This window comes from Numenius arquata, chromosome 10 (assembly GCF_964106895.1).
Source record: "Numenius arquata chromosome 10, bNumArq3.hap1.1, whole genome shotgun sequence".
Classification (NCBI taxonomy): Eukaryota; Metazoa; Chordata; class Aves; order Charadriiformes; family Scolopacidae; genus Numenius; species Numenius arquata.
Window position 1 is genome coordinate 47,547,040 of NC_133585.1, and position 19,655 is coordinate 47,566,694.

General features: G+C 35.2%; 1 protein-coding gene across 1 annotated transcript in view; it reads right to left on the reverse strand.

Moving 5' to 3' along the window:
- The window catches only part of SGCZ (sarcoglycan zeta), a 284,402-nt gene that overhangs the window by 171,065 nt on the left and 93,682 nt on the right, over window positions 1–19,655 (reverse strand). Inside the window, exon 3 of the mRNA XM_074155015.1 lies at window positions 16,669–16,770. Coding sequence (XP_074011116.1) covers window positions 16,669–16,770 — 102 coding nt within the window. The remainder of the gene's footprint in view (window positions 1–16,668; window positions 16,771–19,655) is intronic.

Consider the following 19,655-nt stretch of genomic DNA (forward strand, 5'->3'; position numbering starts at 1 on the left):
CTGCTGCATTGATCAAACACCTCAGAATCAGTACACTTTTTTAAAATCATTGCTATTTAAATTTTGTCCATTTGCTGGGCTATTTCAATTCAATTAATGGCTTTCAGCTGGTATAAAACTAATAGCTCAAGATTGTCACGTTTTCCTTTTCTTTTAATTGTTTTTTCAGTATGTCCTAATGGGGTAGGTAAGGGAGGAAATAATTACAAATGATAACTAGAATTTCCTCTAAGACTGTAAAGGAGTGAGGTTCTGAGAATAACATATAATTTACACAAGAGGAGAGTAGGAGTGAGAGATACTGGAAGTTTGAGAGATGACCACTCAGTACTGTGACTGTTGATTTTTCAAAGTCAGAAAGTTCTAGATTAATTCTTGCAGAGAATAAAAAATAATTCTCATGGAGGACAGAGAAAAAAAAAACAAAACAAAACAAAACACATTTCACAGAGAGGGGAAGGAAATTCATAAGTTGTCTGGCTCCAGTAAGTCAATGACACCTTCAGTTGCTCAGAACATGGTACACTTTGCATAACGTCTTTATGATCAAACTTTATTCACTTTTGAAAAGGAGCAAGCAAAAGAAGCTGTACAAAACATAAGGCCTGTGAAAATGTTATAGGATGTGATGTTGCATTTCTAATACATTTTTGTAAGAAATATGGTATTATGATGCTATAAATACATTCGCTGGGAGTCAGAGCTTACTTGCACTATTGTGGAAGGAAAAATTTGAGACGAGCAGGATGAACTGAATCTTCCTATTTTTCTATTTTACCTTGACAGAGCTGCTGCTCTATTTCTACTGTTAGTGCTCCTGCCCCCAAAGCATCTCAAAGGCTGAAGACATTTGCAAGAAACAATTCATAATAAAACTACTTATCCTTCTTTCCCAATCAGGAGCAACATCAGTATCAGTTCTGTCTTTTAATGGGGACATTGTATTGGTAGCCTCATTAGCAAAACTGTTTAGTAAAGCAATAAAATAATGCCAGGCTCTACTCTTTATAGCTTGTGATTAGAAAAGCATCACATCTCATGAGCAATTTATACCTCATGAGTCTCAAAACACACAGGAGATAAATTATAAGAGAAGGATGAGCTTAGATGATGCCTATAAGCTTGATCTTTAAGACAGGAAACAAAATAATAGTTGTAATAGTAACTGAGGGCACTGAACATTAATGGATGATCTCAGTATGCTTGATATAGAATGCTCTATAAAAATACAATACCTCTGTACTTTGTATTAATAGTACCATGCCCTGATGGCCTTATTTGCTTACATTGTCTAACAGCACACACAACCTTTTAAAGTATCTAGCTATCTAACCTTCTGTGAGATAGGAAAGTGCTGTTAGGCCTGTTTTGCAGATAAGAAATTGAGGAGGAGAGGCCATCTTGTCTGAAGTCCAGGAAAAAGCTACTGACCTTTAGAAATAAAAAACAATCCTGGTTCTGCTTCTCCTAACCTTTGTACCCATCGTAGTAGAAAAACAAATGGCGTAAAGATAATAAAAGTCTAAATTCTAAACACTCACATATCTCCTAGAAATGGCATCCTCTGGTCTCCACAGCAGTATGAAATATGAAAGCACTGGGGGCCAAGATATTCTTCAAAGTGATCTTAGAACTTTAAAGGCTTATCACAGTCTAAATAAGGCGAATTTATTTACTGTCAAAGTGTCTTACCAACCTTATCCTTCATTCTTGCCTTAAGGTCAAAGACCAAAACATACAAAAGGTTAGGCAGATGCTTGTTCAGTTTCCCAGTTTTGTTACAATAATGATTTAGTTTTTATTAATAATTTTTTATTCACAACTCGTGAAAAAAAAAAAAAATCACATGGAGTTTAGAATTTCATATGTTTGTTTAAAAAAAAAAAAAGTAAAACATTGAATTACCAAAGATTCTTCTAAGATATTGAAAGAAGATTGAATAAATCTTACTAAGCTAGAGGCCTAGCACACACAAGTAAGTACATATAGCACATGTAAGGCCTACTGCTTAGGTGCAGCCATGTAAAAAAGAAAATGCTCAAATAAAACTATGTTAATCAAAGAGAGGATTCACCACCAAAAATTAAATTAACCAAAAGGGTTCTCTCATGAGTACTGTGAAAATAAAAAAAAAAAAAAAAAGAAAAATTGTCAAGACTTTGTGATCCTGAGACCTTCAATTGATTTGTAAAATAAATTCTAAAATGCATTCCTTAAACATACATTTGATACCTGAAGATTCAAAAGAGGCTGAATGAAAAAAGAAAACCAACAAAAAAGGATTAAATCCTTTAGCAGGGAAAAGCTGAACTGCAAAGGAAAAGTGTCTCTGAAAAATTGTCAAAAATTATATGCATACAGAGAACTGTGGTTTCTAATTCTATAGAGATTCTCTGCCCACTGAAACTTTCTTAAAATAGCTTTGTATTTGTACAAGAAAGCAAAATAGGATTAAAAGGAAGAAGAATAGATATTCAAAGTCTGATATAATTAAGAGCTTTAAGAAACTAATGAACTTGTAGAGGTCAAAACTTGAAAAAAAAAAAAAGCTTCTTGTTTATTCTTAGGATAATGATTTTTCAGTTACATTTCTAGTTTGGAAATTTCAGTCTTTAGAGTTTTATCAGTTTTATGTTATTTTAGTCATAGAGATATATCCAAAGTGTCTGTGAGAGAGTGCATTTTCCAGATCACAGCTGAAGACATCAATTAAGACTTCTGCTTAAACCTCCAGACGGGCAGCGCCCTTGGCTTCATTTTAAGGAAGAAATAAGAAAAGAATTTTAAGAATTAAATATAAATAATAATAATAAAATTTTAAGAAAAGAAACAGCTTGATTTTTAGAAGTGAGATATTGGTTATACCTACATCAATATCATTCAATTAAAACAGACAATGGAACTTACGGTGCTGAGGATGTAACATTAATACTATTTGTTTTTTGAAGTTATACTACAGCATATTCCAGCTTAGTTTTGCAGAGAAGGAATCCAGTGTTCATGTTGCAAGATCATACTATAACATGTACCAAAGGACAGTATTTGGAGAAGATAAGGAAAGGCACTTCAAAAACACTCTCTTAATGAAAACTAAAATGGTGAATTTGATGATATGGATCAGAGGAAATTCTGTTTTAAAGAGATAGAATCACATTGGAAAAGGACTGCAAGATGAAGATGAAATTCTGAGAGACTATGCCCAGCTACTGGGAAGTGAGTCATTCACCTGCAAATTATCTTCAAGAACAAATGTTGAATTTGTCTATAAAAAAAAAAAATAATTAAAAAGTTAATAAAATGTTTGTTTTAATTTTAAGATTATTATTAAATTACTATAGCAAAACAATTAAAAATCACAAATCTGCAGAACATCAAAATAACAGTAAACGTGTCTATTAACCGCTATACAATTAAGGGAAGCATTCATACGCTTAATATTTTTAGTTATCTGATCTAAGAGTAGCTTGCTTTAAGGAATAGGTGATGCAACAGCAAACTTTTGGTACATGAAGTGGAATTTGACCCAAGCGTACAGTCAAATGTCTCATCATTTCACACAGCAATCCACATAGAAGAAATTGGTAATCTCAGACAGCCTGAATGTACATAGAGATGGTGTCCCTATGTGCCTCATAAAGGGTAATTTCATTACTGTGTTAAGAAAACTGAAGGGCTTTGGACTCTTTTGCCTGGGTATGAGGGTCTTTTCAGGCTAAAATTGAGGCATGTGTTAGATTCTGGCTTGGACTCATCCACAGTTAAGGCTTGGTTTATGTTTATTTACTCTTCTTGCTATATTCCAAATTTGAACTCTTGGTGTATTCAAACGGAAGGGAATTTAGCAGCAAGGCTATATTATGCACGTGCACCTGCAATTCCTTTTCAATTATGCAGCACACCTTGTGATCCTGGCCCAACCGTCACGCATACCAGACACCTGCATATCTGTATGTCCCTAGGTGGTTCCTACATAGGAACAGAGATACATGAGAGAGAAGAATGCGGTTGGTGCCCACCTGGTTCTCATTGCACTAAGAGATAGGGACATGGGCAAAATAAACAGTCCCTGAACTGAAAACCGGGTGGAGAGGTTAAGTAATATGGTTGTACATCTTCCGAGTGCTAAACTCAAGGTCAAAAACAGATTTGTGCCTGTTTGTTACATAAACAGACAAATGCAACAAAGTGTTATTTGTAGAATGCCTCATTAGATACTGATTTATACTACTTGAATTCACACATAAAGCATCTGTGCCATGCTCACCGGGTGCCTCTTCCAATATTTTGATTGGCAATTACACCAAATTGCTGAAATCCACAGGTGAAAACCAGACCAATAAACAACTGCAGAACTTAGAAAGGTACAGAACAAATAGCCAGAAATAAACACCAACTCTACTTGTAGTTCGGAACAGCTTTTTAATGCTACTCTGACTCTCTCTGTGAAGAGAAATTGATAAATACCTTAAAATGCTAAGACCAAAGTATGAAGTTAAGAAAAAATGTAGGCTTCAATTGGGAGAATATAAACATGGCCTCTTGCACACTACTGACAATATAAAAAAAAAAATTATATAAAATATATCTGTATATATATAACATATCTGTCTTTTCCATATACGTACCTGAATTTTCCCTAGTATTCAATCACTACCATCTAATATAAGATAAAGAAGCACCACTTCATTCTTGCATCAGCTGCTTTCAGGTGATCCCAGCACCTTATTTGTGCAGTATAGGAGTTCTACCAATTAATATGCTAACATATAATTTTCTTCACTTTCATAAGAACAAAATTAAACTGCCCTTCTTCATGCTAAAAAATTAATGAAGCTACTTGAAAAATTAGTATACTATTCAATATGAACCACTGTGTGCTAGTGGAGTATCTGTTTTAAGAGAAGCAGCATCTGCATCTTAAAAGAACATCCCAGATCTAAATAGTCATAATGATATTTTTACTAAAATATTTTTAAAAGCAAATTTTCTGCTTGTAGAAAGCACAGTAGTTGCTCCTGCAAAAAGCTAATCCACTTTCTTCATTTTCTGTGCCAGCATTTTGGCTCAGCTTACAAGGAGAGTTAATTGACATTCCAAAATGCCTACACTTTATTAAAATAACAACACAAGTATAACCACAAATTTATAGGAAGATTTTTATCCGGTGGATACCAGTGGAGAAACTCAGAGACAAAAACAAACTTTGTCCAAACCTTGTATGTGTAGACTGATGTAGCAAGAGAGAGAAAAAAAAAAAAAAAAAAAAAAAAAAAAAAAAAAAATCTTTCTGGCCATTCTTAGCGCAAACCTCAATTTTCCTTTCTACTAAAAATGAATCTTTCATGTAAGTCACTATTGGAGTGCCAAGTTTAGTATCACACAGATTTTCATGTTTACTAATAAGAATTATGTGCAATAATTTTGTATTTTTAAAGATTGTTTAGGCTCCAGACCAAAAGAAAAATTCACCATCACGCTACTGCAATTTCCACTTACGCTTGCAAAGATATCAGCAAGAGTATATACTGTAGTAGCTGTTGCAGAATTGTGCGTGACACCCTAAATTAACAAACTTTGTGAACCACAGCTACTTTCTTTGCAGAGCAACTGATTTGAATTCAGCTAGAGATACCAACGAGCCTCTGGCTGAAGCCCAAGAGCCAACTTTACTGTAAATCCCCAGTTTTTTGTTGTACAATCAGTGCTGAAACCACAATTACCAATTCCAGTACAGGATGCTAACCTGTTCAGCTGTTCCAATTATAAGACTTCTGCTTTCCTTGTGAATTTTCTTTATCCCAGTCCCACCCATGAATTCCAACATCTGTAGTCTAAAGTTCTTGCCAGTGCTTATTTCCAACTGAATTTCATAAAAAATAAAAAAATTATCTTAGCCTTAGTTTGTGTCTATGAGACAAATAATACAAATTGGACAGCAATGCACTAGTTTACTGTTTATGGTTTTTGTTTTTTTTTTTTTTTAATTTGACATCTTTATGTAGCTTGGAGATTTATCCTTGAAAAACGTACACACTTAGTTATGACCTTAAATGCTTTCTTGTAGTTAAAGTCTAAGCTTTTTAAAAAAATACCTCATAGCAAATCAGCAGAGTCTGATCAACACCGAGCTTTCAAAGTCTAACCTGTTATAGAAACAGTTCATGTGTCTATGGGCTACCATGCATATTGCTGCTGTACCCGAGTTTTAAAATGTAACATAGACAAGAGTACGCTTACATTTCTAGAGCAAAACTAGGCCCAACTCAAGATGTTGAGTAGGTAGCACTGTGTAGCTATAACAAAGAAGAGATACAAAACCAGCAACAACAAAAGAAGATAAACCAACTTGGTCACTACTTAAAAAATTAGGAACTATTTTTTCAAGACAAAAAAAGACAGCGCACCTTTGATTCACTTGAAGAACTAATTTATGTCATGTATTAATTTGGCAAGAGGAGGTAACCTATAATGATATTAACTGGAATTTAGTTGGACAGATTCTTACATAGAGGAAGTTCTGGAAACTTTCAAGTGGACCACGGAGGTTTTGATAATATGTGATGATGTAACAAATGGGTACAATTGAACTTTGTGGTCACCTGCAAATCAGCAGAGTATGTTGATGTCAAAAGCCAGACAGTTGAAAAAATAAACTTTTAGTGTCTTCTGTCAGTTTCTCATTTCCTTAACTTCACATAAAGGGAGAAGAATCTTAATGGGAAAATAATGTTTCACATTCCCTAGAAAAGTTCCATGGAAAATTTTCTTTTCTACAAAACCCACAGGAAATTACACTTGAGAAAGGACAGCATAATTAGATTCAAAGTTACAAACAGGAAGAAAGCACAGAATACATGAATTTTGTTGAACTCTGATCTAGTTTTGATTTATCTGTAGAATGCATGGTATTTCAGGTGACTTGTCACAGACAAGAAATTACAATTTTCAGGTAATTTTTAATTTGAAATTTTAATTTCTTTTAATAAAATGACTTCAAAGAAAATCATGGATCATTCACTTGATAATGAAAAAAAAATATTTTTTTTTTTTACTTTGTGCAGTTATTTCATAAAGATGCTCTTCAAGTCAGCAAGGTTTTCAACTAATGTTAATGTTACTTATCACTCTTGGATGCAGGCCAGCGTCAAAACTGCCCTGGCTGTGTCTCCCCCCAACTTTTTATGTTCCCCCCCCAAGACTGCTCGCTGGTGGGGCGGTGTGAGGAGCAGAAAAGGCCTTGATGTTGTGCAAGCCCTGCTCAGCAATAAGTAGAACATCCCTGTGTTATCAACACTGTTTTCAGCACAGATCCAAAACACAGCCCCATACCAGCTACTATGAAGAAAATTAACTCTACCCCAGCCAAAACCAGCACAAGGTGACAAGTTGTTTCTGAAACTAGAGGTTTATTGTATTTCTTATGACAAGAAAGGCTATACAGTATAAACCCAAAAGGCATGCTTGCTATCTGGAATAAAAGGCTCCAATTCTTAAGACTCACAAGTAATTTTAAAGTGTGCATAAATATGCAAGTTATATATGTGTGTTCATATGCAAAAAAAAAAAAAAAAAGAAAAATGAATGAATGCCGTTGATTATGAAGCAGCAAAATCCAACTTAGCTCTCAGTGAATAGCAAGAAAATACAAAGCTCATTTCAAACAGGAGATGGACAGCATTATAAATGCAATCCTTGTGATATTTGCTTGTCATATTCAGCTATCAGAAAGCTGCAAAGGAAGAAGCAATTTGTCCCTTTAAAAGAGGAACGGTGTCCTAGTCAGGCACTATCAAAGCAGATGTAATGATTACACTATATCTTATCCTGCGAATTTCACTCCAGCTAGTCAAGGTAATATTCATTCTTATTTTTTTTTCATCTTAAACTTCAGAATATTCATTAATTTTCTCTGTTATCATATAAGACACCAAATTGTGTGCAGTGGCCCAAAAAATATGGTATTTCTCAACAATTAGGATGCAATTTTCTTTCCTTGCTTAGAATTTTTTTTTTCCTGATAGAATATAGAAATGCTCACAACAATAATAGGAAAAAAAAATAAACCAAACCCAAACAATCAAATACAATACAGGTCTGATAAATTATATAAACAGGTAGAAGAATTATTTTTTTCTAAACTGTCTCATCAGACTCTGGAAGTAAGCTTCTATAACTTTACCACAGATGTCCTTAAAACAAAAATTGCTTCAGAACTTCTATTTGACTAATCACATCTCCTTTAGAGTAACAAGCAGATTTGGGATTTGGATTTTACTTGTATTTATTTTTGGATATTATAAATGGTTCATCTGCTCTATATAATTTGATGACAAATGTATTTTAAAGTGAGAAACATCACACAAGACAAAGTATACTGAAAGCAAAGCTGACCAAGTAAAAGTGGACTGTAATGATTCTGGTTTATTTCATGGGAAGAAATGATTTTTTCTGTATCTAATAGATAAAACTAATTCTGTAAATTGGCTTGTACTTCTGGAAATTATGCATTCAAACTTTAGGACACCAATTTCTGTTTCAGAATGAGTACCTTAAAAACCTTTCTCATATTCATTTTTAAAGTGTTATCTTTGAAGTTCTGATTTGATTATTACCCCTGATACTTTTGAGATTCATTTGATATGAAACAGGAAAAGAAAAAGGAGTGCTATTATTAACAAGTTGGAAATAATTAAAACTCTGAACAGCTAAACCAGCAACGCTTTCATTAATTTTCTTGTTCTCTTGTTTCTAGAAATTACTTGCTTGTACAATCATCCTCCTCCTAGTTTTGTATCTTGCTGAGGGTGCACTGTGCAGACCCAGGTCATTAATGAAGAAATTAAACAACTTTGGCCTCAGTGCTGACCCCATGAATCCACCACTAGCAACCGGCCTCCAGCTGAGCTTTGTGCCACTGGTCACAACCCTTTGAGCCCAGCAGTTTAGCCAGTTTTCAGACCACTTCACTATCCTTTTAGCATGTACATCACCAGTTTGTCTAAGAGTATATGATGGGAGACTGGGACAAAAGCCTCGTTAAAGCCAAGATTAATATTATGAGCCATCCTCATCCACCAAGCTAGACATTTTGTTGTAGAAGGCCGTCAGGCATGATCTCTTCTTCAGAAATCCATGCTGACAACTCCAGCAGCATTAGATGCATAATTTTATTACATGAATATTATTTGTTTTTAATACACTGAGTCTTTGGATATGGAATAGATCTCTTAAATTAACAAACACACTGTTTACAATATTTTTTGGGAAAAATCTTTCTTTTCATACCGAAGGCCTACAAGTGAGGACAAAGTACAGCCCACCTTGGAGGAAATATATTTTAAATTATCTCAGCAGCTCTCAGGCCAGGGCTAACAGACTACACGTATGTTGGGAAAATAAAATTATGTTATATATTTTGTGCTTAACGGCTTACATGAATATTTTCCCCCCTAAAAAACTCCCTTTTTCCCCCCCCGGTTTTTATCTGTGCATCCATAGTTCTAAGGTTTCTACAGAGAAGCAAAAAGTAGGAGACCTTCTCTACAAAGAAGAAAAGGTTTATAAAATGTTTAAAAGTTTATAAAATGTGATGCAAAGGATAAGTGTTGTTCTCCATGAAGAAACATGAGTTAATTCCTGTGTGAAGAGATAAAGGAAGACAGAGATTTTTCTCCTTTTCAAGTCTTTTGCAAGTCATCTACTTTTACATCCCTGCTTTGGATCAGATTTTCTCTGGAAATATTAATAATAATTTTTCTTCATTTTAAAAATACAGCATTTCTTTAAGTATTGCTTAGCCTCTGTAAATTTCAAATACATTACTTTAAAGTTGCTCAGGGAAAAAAAATGTCATTCCTCAACTTAATATGCCCATACAGTTAGAACAACTCAAACCAAATTCACTTTGAATGAGTACTAGCATCAGGCACATGACATGATGAACATCAAACAGAAATATCATGCAGTTCCATTGATATTTGCCCCAGTGGAACACAGATGTATTACATGAAGGAAATATTTGGAAAGCTGAAAACGCAATTGATGCCGAAAACAGCAAACCCCAGAAAAACAGTTGCTTCTTCATTAACTTTCACACATCCTTCTGAAGAAGCGTTCCCAAATCAAATTCAGTTCCTCAGGTTGGTATAAAATTGGGTGGATATAGGCCACTCATTACTTTATTCATGAGCTGTTGACAACCAAAGTAAAAAGCTTGGGTAATATTAACTCAGAGTTTTCAGTATAATAAACAGAGATCCTCCTTGACTGTACAACAAGTCACAGTAATAATAAGAGGAGTACAGGTTGACATGAAATAATTATGTGTTCAAAAGACAGACTTGTACAATTGGATGACCCCCAGATAGGTTTCAGTGAAGTATAGCAAATCAAGGACAAAATCATGAATCATGAAAGTTCTTATCAGCTGTCAGTGAAGAGCAAGTACAGCCAATTCAATTTCAGAGTGGCAGTCCCTACAGAGACCACCAACAAATATAAGAATGACTTGTCCTTTGGCAAAGCTTGTGATTAAGAAAACATTATATCTTGTTCATAGCCAATAAACTGACACTGGGCTTTCAGTACATTGGAACTACATCATGTTGAGAGCCAAAATGTCTTAAGGAGTCCTTTATGCCATAATAATGACTTTATTCTCAGTGACAGGTGAGTGATGGCAAGGGCAAGGCTGAAGACTAGGTATCAGAAAAACAACCTGGGAAGCATTTCAGATTTTATCTGAGAGAACTGTGACATGTGGTTGCAGAAACAAACAGTGCACTTCAGAATGAGCAATAAAGGTGGCAGATTCTTAGGTGCCTTCCTGGGTTTTTTAATAATACAGAATAAGTTGAGCAATGACATCTCCTAATTTGAGTTTCTCCAATACCTGTATATCACAGTAGTGGTAGGATTGCAGGACTCTCAAACTAGTTTTACTGCATGACAATGGGGTATCTTACAAAGCAGAAAAGAGAGTTGATATAGGAAAAAACTTGGCCTTAGAAAGACTTGGTTTTAGAAGAATGTGTTTCAGGGGAGGATGGGGGAACACATTCCTCCTCCCCAGTCCCAAAATTGACAAATACTACATACTTGAAGGAACTTACAGCCTGGAAACGACAAGGCTTCCAGGAGACCTTATAGTGACCTTCCAGTACCTAAAGAGGCTATAAGGAGAAATGGGGAGGGACTCTTTATCAAGGAGTGGAGCGATAGGATGAGTGCTAATGGTTTTAAACTGAAAAAGGGGAGATTTAGACTAGATATTAGGAAGAAATTCTTTACTGTGAGGGTGGTGAGACACTGGAACAGATTGCCCAGAGAAGTTCCCATCCCTGGAGATGTTCAAGACCAAGTTGGATGGGCTTTGAGAAACCTGGTCTAGTGGGAGGTGTCCCTGCCCATGGCAGGGGGGTTGGAACTCAATGATCTTTAAGGTTGCTTCCAACCCAAACCATCCTATGATTCTATGAACTTCGGAACAGCTTTTGATGTGATCTCCTATGCTTCTTTATGAACCTATCAGAGAGAGAAGCTTAACAAGGATATTCTCTCAGAAGAAGAGTGTGGGGGTTGTCAGAACGGCATGTAAGGCCAAAACACAAACCTAAATATGTGCAATGGGCTGGCTGGAATTGACAAAGTTAAATTCTATGTTAAAGATTATACACACATAGAGAGACGGTGAAGAAAGAAATATACTGTAGAATTGCCTTTATCAAGAATGATTCAGGTTTGGAAATAAAACAAAATAAAATAAAGGTCTCTAAATATTTATCAGGATATTCCGTCTCCAGAGTGAAAAACTGGAGAGAAGCAATATCTGAAGAAAGTTCTGCTTTGAAACCTACTTACAATTTCTTAGCTGTCATACAATCTCATATTTAAAAACACAAGATATACAGAGAGTTTTCAGGGTTTCCTCCGTTCAATTAGAAGTTTATATGTATTCAGTGTTTCTTGTTTTCTAGACTTTTTTCTAATGAATTTTAACTAAAGCGCTAAATTCTGTGTTCTCTAAGGATCTCTCTCAAAAACACGTGCTCTTTAAGTTCAGAGAATACACTTCTAACCTTATCAATTGTACAGAAAACACAAAGCAATCCTCCCTAGTTTAAGGGACAACGAGCTACTTATTTTATCTGCAATGGAAACAATTTAACAAAAAGAAAAAAAGCCCTTAAGTACTGTATGAATGTACGAATGAAAAAGATCAATAAAGCCAAGTATACATTCTTAAGAAAACACCATGAACTGCTTTTATTGTTATATAAGAAACTAATAAACCTGTACCTTGATTTTTTTCCATTCACAAATACAGTACTATGGATGCAGTTGTAGGATGATAAAGAAATTTTATTCAGAACTGAAATATTGTAATAATTCAGGTTACTGCATTATGTGTTATTTGATTTCAAGCATCTCATGAATGACACACTACGAAGAATGAAGTTTGTGTAGTTTCTTTGCATCATATTAGTGCAAGCGATATCAACATGGAAAATAGAACATTGTCTAGATCAAACTTACTGGTTTCAGACTAATAGTCTATATTCAGACTAAAAGTATACAAGACCAACCATAGCCAAAATGAAATTCTCAGTAAAATTCAATTGATAAAATACGTGTACCCTTGTTTCAGGGATATCAAGATGTGAATTCAGGATCAAATGAGCCCTTATCTGCTCAGGTTCTGATGCATCGGTTCAAATTTTGACAAGCAGTTAAGTCATTTGATGAAAATACAGAGGTACCTTTTTTGTGTAAACATAGGATTTCAGGCAGGAACCCCTGGTTCTACGGGTACCACTAACTGAATAGAGTAGAAAAGACAAAGCAAGAGGAGCAAAATTAGGAAAATAGCACCATCTGAGCAGCCTTCTCACTTTCACAAGCTCTACAGACAAAACAGGAATGAATATTCAGTTTAGCCAAGACCTGGATTTTTCACTACTACTTTTTGATGGAAAATTGTACACTGGCAGGAGAAAATATCACTAGAAGTTTTGTTTTGTTTTTAAGAATTCACGCACATTTGTTCTCCAACGGACTGAAAGCATTTTAGCATTTACTGTTAATATTCAGGGTTTTAATGGAGCAACCACAAGATAAAAGGCGATATTTCAAATTATACACAAAGTTCAATACATCTCTTATGAAAAAGACAGTCTAAGGTCTGCATTTAACCCTGCATAAATTACCTTATTTGGGGATCCGGTCATGCTGCAAGCAAAAATGGTGATTTCAGCATCCATAAGCATATGTGAACCCAGCCACCCTTCACATTTAAATCACAGCTGCGCAGAGCTCAGTTCAGCTCAGCTGCTTACAGACTGCCCAGGACTCTTATCAGAAGTACTTCACTATCAGAATCAGAGGTGAACCCTGTGCTATCAATAAACACATTTTATCAGCTCCAGATCTAGCTATCCAAAAGATAGCTCCAGCATATGGGTAAGAGCTCGACTGATGCCTCTTAGCCATAATATAGCACACCTGCTGCTGCTGGACCCTGATGAAGACCTATCATTGGTCTTCACACCTCTGGTCTTCCCAACTCTGCTTTGTGCTGAGTAATTGGAAAGCAGCAATCCCGTGACCTGCAGGGCTAAGAGTCTCCATGGAGGTCCCCCAGAGGCCATTCTATAAACTATATCGCCAGTGCAGTGGAAATACAGCCGTTCCACAAAGCTATTACTGTATATGTTACAAGTCGCCTCATGAGCTAATCAAATGATGTCACTTTAATGCCTCTGTTCTTTTAGAAGGGAATGATTAAATTTGCTTAAAGAGCAAACTCTCCTTTCAGAAAATAAATAAACAACATATGCATGTAAAGGACTGCAAAGACATCACCTTCAAATGAGTTTTTGATTCCACAGTACGTTTTTACTCCCATATGCATCAAAATGAAATCATTACTGCTTCCACGGAACAGGCAGGAAAAAACATTCCCTGCTATATCACTCAAAGTAAACACAAAGCACCAGCGGCCAGGATAACTCTTCAGAACCCACCACCTGTAGTGACTAGGTCTCTACTGACTATAATGAGAGCCCAGAAAACCTGCCTCACTCTTAGATTTCTACAGCACCAAGGTCAATTTTGTGTGACAAAACAGCTAGTGTCACATTCAGATGCCCCACGCCTGGGGAAACACCATGCACAGACATCACATATCCCTACTGTAAAGCTTAACACAGCTCCAGAGGGTTTTTTCATCATTCCCTCACGACATTGACATTTACATACACCACAAGTTACTGAAACTTTAGCACAACTTACTGAGCAAGTTGGCAAAAGACTGGAACGTGTAACTAGGTCACGAGCACTGCAAGGTAAGAACCAAGACTATGTATATACCACTTTTTTTAGCTAGGTAACAAGTGTTTTAATGTTAATACATATAAGTAGACCTGCAACACCAAAAATATTATAGTTTAAATACTTTGTCCAGCTAATGATCAACTCTTTCTCTTTTCTTCTGCTGGTTTGAGGGCACTTACTGACAGGTCCATCTGTTTCTCATGAGCCTCACGGGACTCGTATGACATTGTATTAGGCTACTTTGCATCTTATTCCTTTATAGTATTTACATTTGTGTGCATTTTTTTTCTTAGATTGGTTAGCAGCTCTGAGTGAAATTAGGACCTTAGTTGAATTACTCTCATTACTCTTACTTGAAACAAAAGTTTCCATGTTTACTTTAATAGAACCAATGTTCTACAATACAAAGCCCTGTGCAAGCAAATATCCCAAATCATAACTCTCATGTCAGTAACAGGACATGGAACAATAATAGACACCAACCACCCACAGAAAGGAACTCAGAAAAAGGCCCAAACTATGTATTATTAATACTCTTCAACCTCTAAGAAAAAGTATGCTCCCTGAAAGGTTATACAGCCCGGAAATTTTATACCAATTTCATAAAGTCTACATATTAAAATTTTCATACTAAAGAGTTTCATGATTTAGGCATGATTTTAAAGGGATTTGTTGTACTAGGTATTAAGGCCTAACAAGAACCCTTAAAATATTTTTTCTATTTAGTTATAGATAAAAGACAAATTATTCTAGTCAATTTAATGAGTTCTAGAGTTTCAAAATTGTAAAGGAAATATTAGAGGATTACAGAAGCTACTGAAGAGGTGGCTCACACCTTTCCATGGCAAGGTGGTATAGCAAAAAAAAAACAACAAACCACACCCTACAGCCAAAATTCCCTTTTATAGATGTCTTTCCAATTTTAAAAGCCAGAATCTGGTTTTATTGATTTACTCTTGGTAGCAGTGTTTGGTACTTAAATGGTCATTTGTGTACTTATGCGTTAACTGTTCCACTGTTCCGCCCTCCTCAAAATTCTGATCAATATTAAAGCTATGATATTTGTATTTATTTGAAATAATTGATTACCAAATGTTTGATTATATATTTATCTTAGCTCTTAATATTTATAGCTACTGTTATAAAAGAAACATTACAAACAAGATTTTGTAACAAATTGTATGTATAGTGAGTTGAAAAGTATAAGAATATCTGTTCAACAAAGTGATCAAAATTCAACATTGTTGGGGAATATAGTGTTACTTAAATATTATAGAATTTTTCATTGCCTAGGAAAATATTGCTACTCTGTTAAACATTGAAAGATCTTAATTTTACAGAAAGAGATGACAAAGAGAGTACCTCACACACTTATTAACACAAAAGTAGACTAATTAAGAGAAATTGGAAACTGTCATGATCTCATTTATGAATGTACTTGAAACTCTTTTTATGTACATAGAAGACAGATTTCAACAGACAGAATTTTCCACAAAACCATTTAAGGTAAAGAAATTTTTAATTTCTCTCAACTTTTGCAGTACGCATATTCAAATTCTTTGCAGATGACTGACTGAAAACCATTGTAACATTCCTCTCTGATCATAGGTCATCACTTGCACGGTGAAAAGAATTTAAGAGATTTCCAGTATTTCAAAATTATTTTTTAAATTCATTGACAATGTTAGTATAAACAGCATGATTGGATCAAAACTAATGACTTAAAATGAGCTACATTGAATTTTTGAAAAAAGAATTTTGACTTTTTTCCTCTGTAACAACCTGCTGCTATATGATGAAACAATAGCATTTAAGCAAAATTCAAAATAATTTGCTTTGAAAAATTAAGTCCTAGACACAAAAATTGCAAATTTGCCTGTACCTAATGAGGGGGGAAAAAAAAAAAAAGGTAAGAAAGAAAAAAAAAGAAAAGAAATCATACTAGCTAATACCAGGAAGAACTTAACCATATACAAAACCATTCCTTTTGCGCGTGTCACTAATCTTGTTTTTCTGGAGTTCACACTAAATGAAGAGTCAAATGTTCCATTCCCAGTGCTGAAGTCATTTGAAGTATAAAATATACATGCTTTGAATCTCCTTTCTTTAAGATAAGACATTTCTTTTAAGAGCAAGTAAGGTTTCAGAAAGAAAAAAAAAATAATAAAAAAAATCATTTTTTACATGAAGGAAGCTTTCACTGTTAAGGTATTCTCAAAGCAAACCTCTGCTGATGGCTAATTTAGCAGGTGTAAGAATTAAACTTTGTAGTTTGAGACTGAAGAGATTAATTTATATTACCTGTAAATTAAGAAAAAAAAGATGAAAAACACCTACCTTTCGGGAATGGATTTCTTTCACGTATAGTGGAAGTAGAAATTCAGATATTCCTTCAAGTCGTATTCCTTTTTTAGTGACTCTCAAATTTCCCATTCCATCCTACAATCAATAATATATATATATATTCACTTTAGGAAATAACCTTATCCAGAACAAGCTAAAAAGAACACAGTAGCTGGCCTAATACCTAAAAATAATGAATGCTGTCCCACTGTCCCCAGCTCTTGTGATGATCTTGGACAGGAGCTAGATGCGGGGGAATTTAAGGCAAAGTTTCACCTAGGATTGAGGCATTTAACTGTGCAGCCTGATGGTGAACTACGTACATTATTCTGTGGCTGCACCTAATGCAAGGTTACAAATCTAGATCATAAGTATTCCTTTACTGTAGAGGTGAAGTTAGATAGTCAGTTACAACCGCTAAGTAAAACAATGAGCTCATTATCTCTAAAAATATACATAAACTTTGGTAAAGAAATCTATTATTTTTATGCAGTGAAATATTAGAAAGAAAAATTATGCCATTGTTGCGTCAACTGTTTTTGCTTTTTCCAGTAATTAAAATACATAGGAAAATATCATATAGGAAGGAAGAAATAGGGTTTTCTATTAGTAAGTAGCTGCTCATCACAACTAAGAGCATGTTGCTGGTGAAAAGAAAAACTTCAAAAATGCTGAGGGTTATTTCTGTTTGTTTAATTTGTCTGAATAGAAATAGGAAAGGGACTGTTGTAAAAATCTGAATGAAACAATGAAACCAAATGATTCAATGTTCAATAAATTATAAGCATAGAAAAGTGGCATAATAAGGCTCCAGCTGTATTCTAACAGGAAAAACAATGAAACCTGTTCAATACTTAAGAGACAGGATCATTTTGCACAGATAGAAATTCAAGACTTTTTATCCCTGGATGCGTGTTACTATATCCCTGACAGAAGATAATTCCTCAGTGTAGAGACAGTGGATTTCAGCTTGATCCACCTAAGTGCAAAATTAGCAAATTTAACCTAATTGCTGATTAAATGTTTAGAAGCCATTGCTGACTCTAGTGTAGCAGAACAGTGAGAACTTGCATTTCTGCTCTGCTGGCTGAATTGGGAAACAAATAACCCCCACTTGTCGGGCAGTCATAAACAGCTGGATAACAGTGTCCCCAACTGCTATAGCTGAAGCTGGAAGAGGACACTAAATTAAACAACATTATACTTATCTATAGATAGTGAAGCCACTATACCACTATAGCTATTCCCTTTCTGAAACAAAAAACGATGCCAGTATGGCAGATAGTTGATTGACACCGCTGCATCCATATCTGAAGCTAGATTATGAAAACGTGAATTCTTTAAGACAACAAAAAGAATTACATTTTATACAACCTAATTCAGCTGGTATTACTTCCCAAACACATCAAGGATGTAGTGATAGATAGCTTTCCACACTATGACAGATTTGCAAAGAACATACTGTTGGGAATCGTGCCTTCACACATCAGTTATAGGACTAGAAGCCTAGATGCCTATGACTGCAAACCCAGAAAATACCAGAATCAGAAAATAAATAGATTTTTTTCCAAAGCAGAGAAAATATGGAATAAAAAAGCTACTGCTAAGGCTGCCCATAATATAAAATATACTTGTTAAAGTAATATGGCACCAAGAGAAATTTACAGACTCTGTAACAGTCCGTACAATGTTTAGCAAAACTTGTAACTTACATAAAGCCAAGAACTGCCTTTTCGTTAGAAAAAGTGCTATTTGTATTCAAACTACACATCATGGTTTCATCCTGGCTGGCAACTAAGCACCACGTAGCCGCTCGCTCACTCTCTCCCATGGGATGGGAGAGAGAATCGGAACGGTAAAAAGTGAGAAAAACCATGGGTTGAGATAAAGGCAGTTTAATGGGTACAGCAAAAGCCACACACACAAGCAAAGCAAAACAAGGAATTCATTCACTGCTTCCCATGAGTAGGCAAGTGCTCAGCTATCTCCAGGAAAGCAGGGTCCATCACATGTAATGGTGATTTGGGAAGACAAACACCATCACTCTCAATGTCCCCCCTTCTTTCCTCTTCCCCCAGCTGTATATGCTGAGCATGATGTCATGTGGCATGGAATATCCCTTGGGTCAGTTGGGGTCAGCTGCCCCTGCTGTGTCCCCTCCCAACTTCTTGTGTACCCCCAGCCCACTCGCTGGGGAGGCGGTGTGAGGAGCAGAAAAGGCCTTGACTCCGTTTGAACCCTGCTCAGCAATAACTAAAACATCCCTGTGTTATCAACACTATTTTCAGCACAAATCCAAAACAAAGCTCCATGCCAGCTACTAAGAAAATTAACTCTACCCCAGCCAAAACCAGTACACTATGACAGCTGAATTATCAAATAATGCTTCTTAAAGAAGAGATGCTATATTTTAAAATATTTTTCTTAAATCAAGATATGAGATGTCTATAAAAATCATTTCACATATAAAACCTCAGACGTTCGTAGGCTTTCTAACAAAGAGTGCAATATGAGACAGTGGTGTCTATTTTTGAAAAGGAAGTAAAGAAATTAGACTGCTTTTGAATGTGCAAACTGCATTAATACCCATTAATCCTATATTTCAGCAATTCTATTTTTCTATATATGCTATAGTAATAGCCTATAAAATCATAATAGGAAAAGATAACCTGAGAAAAGACAAAAACCATGCTATATTTTTGGCAGTCAATAAATACTCCACAAGAATAGGTACCGATTTATTGATTTGGATACAAACACATTTTCTAACTGAAAAAGCAAATTCAATATGTTGTTTTATCTGCTTCTGTGGAATGTCTGCACCTGTCAGGCACAAAATAATATTCATAATAAAACTGGGGGAAAAAAAAAAAAAAAAGAAGTGAAAAAGTACAAAGTCAAACTTCCGTAAAACTGGAAATGCTGAAATTAAGGTTGCCTAGGCAAATTCCATCTGTTCCGTCTTGCTTGAGTGTGTATGA